General features: G+C 53.7%; 1 protein-coding gene across 1 annotated transcript in view; it reads left to right on the top strand.

Annotated features, from left to right (window-relative positions):
* SNX1 (sorting nexin 1) overlaps positions 1-5,608 on the top strand; it is a gene marked incomplete at its 5' end in the record, with an annotated part of 17,132 nt that extends 11,524 nt beyond the window's left edge. The window contains 7 exons of the mRNA XM_009709613.1: positions 1,158-1,271; positions 1,425-1,518; positions 2,104-2,309; positions 3,708-3,851; positions 4,256-4,336; positions 4,807-4,878; positions 5,191-5,608. Coding sequence (XP_009707915.1) covers positions 1,158-1,271; positions 1,425-1,518; positions 2,104-2,309; positions 3,708-3,851; positions 4,256-4,336; positions 4,807-4,878; positions 5,191-5,241 — 762 coding nt within the window. The remainder of the gene's footprint in view (positions 1-1,157; positions 1,272-1,424; positions 1,519-2,103; positions 2,310-3,707; positions 3,852-4,255; positions 4,337-4,806; positions 4,879-5,190) is intronic.
* Positions 5,609-5,922: the final 314 nt, after the last annotated feature.

Raw genomic sequence — 5,922 nt, forward strand, 5'->3', positions numbered from 1 at the left:
CTCTTGCTGCTGCTGTTGTTCTTGTGCAGCAACCTTTTCCCCTTCTTAACTCTGTTACCCCAGAGGCACTACTCTTGTTGCTGATGGGCTGGGCCTTGGCCAACGGTGTGTCCGTCTTGGAGCCGGCTGGCGTTGGCCCTATTGGACATAGGGGAAGCTTCTAGCAGCTTCTCACAGAAGCCACCCCTGTAGCCCCCTACTACCAAAGCCTTGCCACGCAATCTTGATACAACAGAACTCTTTCATCTGTGTCAGTGCTTGTCTAAGCACTGTACGCTCTTGAAGAGCTGTGGCCTAGCTTGCATACATCATGGTGGGGGCACATGTTGATAGCACGGGTAGTATTTGTTCTCTGAAATCCATGACAGGAGTGTAGCCTGCAGTTTAGAGGTGAGGGGGGTCCGGTGCTGGTTTGGGATGATGCTCAGATGTTAAAGGAGAGCTGGCTCTGTATTGAAACTTGTGGCCAATGTGGTCCCTGCTCCTCCAAGGAGAGTGTGGCCATGCCCAACTGCACACCTATGTGGAGAAGTCATTCTTAAAGAGACTGAGTGCTGGGGAAATGCTAGCCTGAGTGATTCTAGGACTAGTGCTTTGCTGGAGGGCTCTGATATAGGAGCAGACATCATGGAAACACCTCACTTTGCTGCTGAGCAGATGCAGCTCCGTCTGGAAAATAGTTGTGGCTGGTTTAGAGTATATGCCAGCATCAAAGCACCGCTCTGCTGTAGCGTCCCCCAGCAGTGCAAACTACTGGCTTTTGGAGAGATACTCTGGGGCAGTTCTGTGTGCCTGTGTGACCTGCGGCAGCCCGGGCAGCCCTCAGTTCAGGGATTCCAGTAGCATGGTTGGTTCTTGCAGAGCTGTGTTACCTTGGCCAAGTAGAACAGGTGGACCCCAGATACAGTGTAAGGTTTAGGAACTCCTCATTTGTTTGAAAACCCCTCCAGTCCTGTTATTGGAAATATTGTACAGGCTATGCCAGTGCTCGGGTGGTGTCTGGCTAATCCTTTGCAGTAGCTGTGGTACATGTGTTGCTGCTTGCAGAGCAGCCCTGCCCGTCAAGGGACCCACAAGGGAGAATGATGCCACTCTGGTGGCTGCTCGCTAAGCTGCTTTTATTTCCTGGCAAAGCAAGCTTTTCTATTTCTTTATAGCTACCAAGAGCAGTAGGCACCCAGACCCTGAGTGGAGCAGGAATACTGAAGATGTTCAACAAAGCTACGGATGCTGTCAGTAAAATGACCATCAAGATGAATGAATCGGACATAGTAAGTATTAGGAGACCTCTGGGCTGTCCTCATCCTTGCTCTGGAGCTGCCTGCTCTCCCCAGGTCAAGCTTTGGGTGCGAGATGCAAGGAAAGCTCCGCAGCCCTACAGCGATACCATCTGTGGGAATCAGCTCTGGGTTTAACGATTTCAGTGGTTTGAGGAGAAGCTGCAGGAGGTGGAGTGCGAGGACCAGCGACTACGGAAGCTGCATGCTGTCGTTGAAACGCTAGTGAACCACAGGAAAGGTAACAAGCTTGGTACCGCATGCTCTGTAGCTTGGCCCGTAACAGTTAAGCCTTGTGCGTTGCCTGACTGGACGTCACCAGTGCGTGGATGTCCTAAGAGACACGTCCGAGAACATTTGACAGTGCTTCCTTACTATAAAGGACTCTCTTCATCATGGGAGACAGAAGTAAAATGGTAATCCCACCTCTTCTGTCCAGCCCTACAAGCTTAAGATGGCGGTGTTGAAGTGAACCAGTGTCCTGCTGGATGAAGGCTGCCGTAGCAGACCTGAGCAGAGCTGATCTTATTACTAATTCCGAGCTGTCCTCTGGCAGGGAGCAGGGGTGTTTTTCTTCCTCTGCATGCAAAGCTGTGCCTGTCTTCTGTTCTTCTGCTTCCCTTCTCCTCCCTGGCTGGAGTTGCCTAGCCCTCCTCCCGCTGTGCTGCAAAAGCTGCCACCTCTGACAGAGGTGGTGCTGGCTCTTCCAGCTGACCTCTCCTACAGAAAAGCAGCTCCTTGAGCTGAACTCTAGGCTGGGGCTTTACTTGCAGAGCACCTGGTGTTGCGAGGCCCCATCGATTGACGCTCTTATTCCCTTCACTAGAGCTAGCGTTGAATACAGCCCAGTTTGCAAAGAGTCTGGCCATGCTGGGGAGCTCGGAGGACAACACTGCTCTGTCCCGGGCGCTGTCGCAGCTGGCTGAGGTGGAAGAGAAGATTGAACAGCTGCACCAGGAACAGGCTAACAATGACTTCTTCCTCCTGGCCGAGCTCCTGGGAGATTACATCCGCCTTCTCTCAGTTGTAAGGGTAAGCACTCCTTGAGGGCAAGCTCTAGGCTATGCTGCTCCTACTAGTACTGATCTGAGGCTTAGGTGTGTCAGGAGGTCTTCTAAACTCAAGCACAGGGCATGGCATGCCTCTGACCTCTCCAGGCAGAGGACAAACTTGCTGCTTGTCCAGTTGTGCACGTGTTGGAGTGGTTAGATTGGAAAAGTGGGGTAGGTGAGGCCCGGCTCTGCTGCTGTTCTCCAGAGGAGATGTAGAGCAAGTTCACAGCTTGTAGGTGGCCTCAACCCTTCTAGAGGTGAAGGCTGTGGCTACTGCAGAGGCTGTGAGTGGATAACTTGTGATCTGGGTGTTGCAAATAGATCTGCCAGGCGCCTACTGGGGAAGACCTTGAGTCTTCAAGTCCATGCAGCCTGCCTGGTGCACTGACCTCCTTGCTGGAGGCTGAAGGAAACCAGTCCCAAGTGAGCTGCAAGTCTGGCAGGCTGACTCGTTCCTGCCCCAAACATGTCCTGCCTCTGAGCAGTCGTTTCTGGAGGCTGCAGAGGCCAGAACGCAGCCTCGTGAGTAGGCACAAGCCTCCTTGGTCTGCCAGTCTGTACTGGGAGGTGTCGGAGGTGCTCCAGAGCAGGACTAAGATCTCAGGTAGTGCTGAAGGCAATAAGACTTGACTGGTGCCTTCTGGTAAGGAGTCCTAGCATTGCCTCAGACTTTACCTGTCTGTTGGCTGCTCTGGCCTTCTGACCAGGCTATCAGACACCACTTTCTGCTTTTCTAGCTCTCCCCTACAATCTCGCTCAATGCGTTCGGAGGCTTAACGGTGCCTTCCTTGCTTGGGCTGGTGATCTGCAGGCCTGCTAAGATCCTCTGGCCTCCTGGAAGATGCCTGTGAGCTGCTGCTGGAGATCCAGTGTGGGATGGGTGAAGGCAGCTCCTTGCACTGGCACCTCTCGATGGCAGGACTGAAGTGGGCAGGCAGCAGTGCTTGGGCGTGGACTAGATGTTGTGCTTGGGGTGCTGCCAGTTCAGGAGGTGGCCTCAAGCCTCTCCAGGCTTGCGCTGGACCATGTGAGGGGCTGGAGCTCTTCCAGTGACTCTCTCCTGCCAAACCCTGGAGCAGGTGGGAAAATCCTGTGCTGCCAACCCTGGATGGAGGGAGGCTCCAAAGCTGCTCCTGAAGCAGGAGTTTGTTGATGTTGCCCTGGGCTCCTTCGCTAGTAGAGCAGTCCATGTTCTGGCTCAGCTTTGGTTACAGAGATGGGTCCAGGACCTCACTGATGAAGCAGCTCAGCCGTTAGCAGATGTCCCCATTGCCAAAGGCCTGGTTGTCACTGTCAGCAGAGCTCCTTGCAGCTGCCCACTGCTCCTGGTGTGGTAGCAGAGGCAGAGTAGAGCTCAGTCTCTGCTCCTTCCTTTCAGGGAGCCTTTGACCAGCGCATGAAGACCTGGCAGCGGTGGCAGGATGCCCAGACCATGCTGCAGAAGAAGAGGGAGATGGAGGCCAGGCTGCTCTGGGCCAACAAACCCGACAAGCTGCAGCAGGCCAAAGAGGAGATCTCGGAGGTAGGGGATGAGGAGTGCCAGGGTCTCTGCTCAGCTCCTTCTCTCCGTGCTCTGCCGCTGAGCGGTAAGAAGGGGACCTTTTGACAAGGGGACCTTCTGAGCTGAAGGGACAAGTATCTATTGCCAGGCTTGCATCAAGGGATAAGCCAGCCTTGATCAAGCCCCACAGGAAGCCACAGAAGCTGCAGGAGAGGCTGCTCGTGATCCCACCTCCCATGGCTTCCTTGCTGAGCTTGCAGCAAGCAGGGGATGCAGCTTGCTATGGTGGCAAGGACCAGAAGTGCCGGGCTTTGCTGCAGCAGCACCTTTCATGCAAAGTCGTGGCTATGAAACTGCTTGGAGAGGGGAGTGAGAACTTCTTCACCTCTCCTCCCCTGGAAATAGCATGCTTCCTCTCTCTGCAGTGGGAGTCTCGTGTGACGCAGTACGAAAGGGACTTTGAACGGATTTCTGCTGTCATCCGCAAGGAAGTGATACGGTTTGAGGTACGTTTGGCCCAACCCTCGGCATGCAGCCTTCCATCTCGTTGGCCTTGATGTGCCTTGGCTGGGAACACAGCTTGGGGGTAGCAAAGGGTCACCTTGACTCCTCACCCTGCTCCCAGCACAGCAGTTGGCAGTGTTTATAAATCCAGACACATGTGAGTTGGGGCATCGCTACCATGGGCAGAGCTGGTGGCCTTCGGCTAAGAGGGGGCTTCTATGCAGAGAAGTGTATCCATTAAAATGAAGGTGGGTGGGCAAAAATCCTCTGCGCCATCAGGGTGAGCCTCACCCTCAGCATGTCATGCTCTCATACTGGTTGTTTCATGTGGGCAGCTGAGATCGTCCAACGGAACCCCAGGAGGAACAGGAAAATCCTGGTGGTTTGTCCTTCCCCCTTCCCCCCCGCAAAAGCTGGAGGGTTTTGGTGGTTTGTTCAGCCTTGTACTCACTCCTGTACCCGTCTCTTGCAGAAAGAGAAATCCAAGGACTTCAGAAACCATGTCACTAAATACCTTGAGACGTTGTTAAACTCTCAGCAACAGGTGAGTAGCCTCAGCCCCTGCCGTGGTTTTACCTCTCAAAGCCCAGCAGTGTGAGCTCATGCCCCCCTCAAGTGTGAACCCCCACTGTGGGTGCATCCTGCTCCTCAGGTGTGGGGAGGGGTGACCTCCCAGGGGCTGGAGCAGGGCAAAATATAAGTTGTGCATCCCCCTTGATGCCTTTTGGGGGGGGGGCTGTGCCCTGTGGAGGGGCTTTCCCCCCACCCCCCCAAATGTTTGTCAGCTTGCTCTGTGCTTGAACTGTGCTGGCAAAGTGCCTGCCGTCTCCTGACTCTCCCTCTCTCCTCTCTGCAGCTGGTGAAGTACTGGGAAGCGTTCCTGCCTGAAGCCAAGGCCATTTCTTAATTCGACTGAGTAAAGGAGCATACCTGAACTTTGCCTTTTTTTTTTTTTTTTTTTTATATACACTATACCTCTTCCTCTTTTACACGTGAACAAACTGTAGTTAAACACTCTGGAATTGGTAGAGGTTTAACCCCCCAGACAAGCAGCTTGCAAGCCAGTAACTCTTCTAACTGTATATTTTTCATTTAGCAACATATATTTTCTTACTGAAGAGAAACTAGTTTCCTGCTTTAAGACCAGACCTGCAGCAGGGGGTTAATGATATATGTAAAATGTATATTTTTCAGGCTGGGTTTTAGGGCTCTAATGACTATCTTACTCCTGCAGTGCCATTAAAATTCTGTAATAAAACTTCTATCAGGGCAAACAGGCTCTGTCTGTTCATGGGCTGGGGCAGGGAGGGCTAACGGCCGCATCCTGCAGCTGCGGGGGGAGGCAGCGGTGCTGCGGGGGGAGGCAGCGGTGCCTCCGGCCATGGTGCGAGTGGGACAGGGCTGACCTTGGGCACTGCCCCGGCCACCTGTCCTGGCTCCTGATTAAGCTTTGGCTTTCTGCCTTGCTTCAAGCACAAGCTGTTTTTAGGATCTGAGCTCAGCGGGGCTGTGTAGTGGCCCCACTTGATGTGGGGGGGCACCTGGCCCTCTAAGAAGCCAGTGTGAAGCCTCTGGGGGCTGTGATGCT

The sequence above is a fragment of the Cariama cristata genome, unplaced genomic scaffold (assembly GCF_000690535.1).
Source record: "Cariama cristata isolate BGI_N322 unplaced genomic scaffold, ASM69053v1 scaffold33171, whole genome shotgun sequence".
Lineage (NCBI taxonomy): Eukaryota > Metazoa > Chordata > Aves > Cariamiformes > Cariamidae > Cariama > Cariama cristata.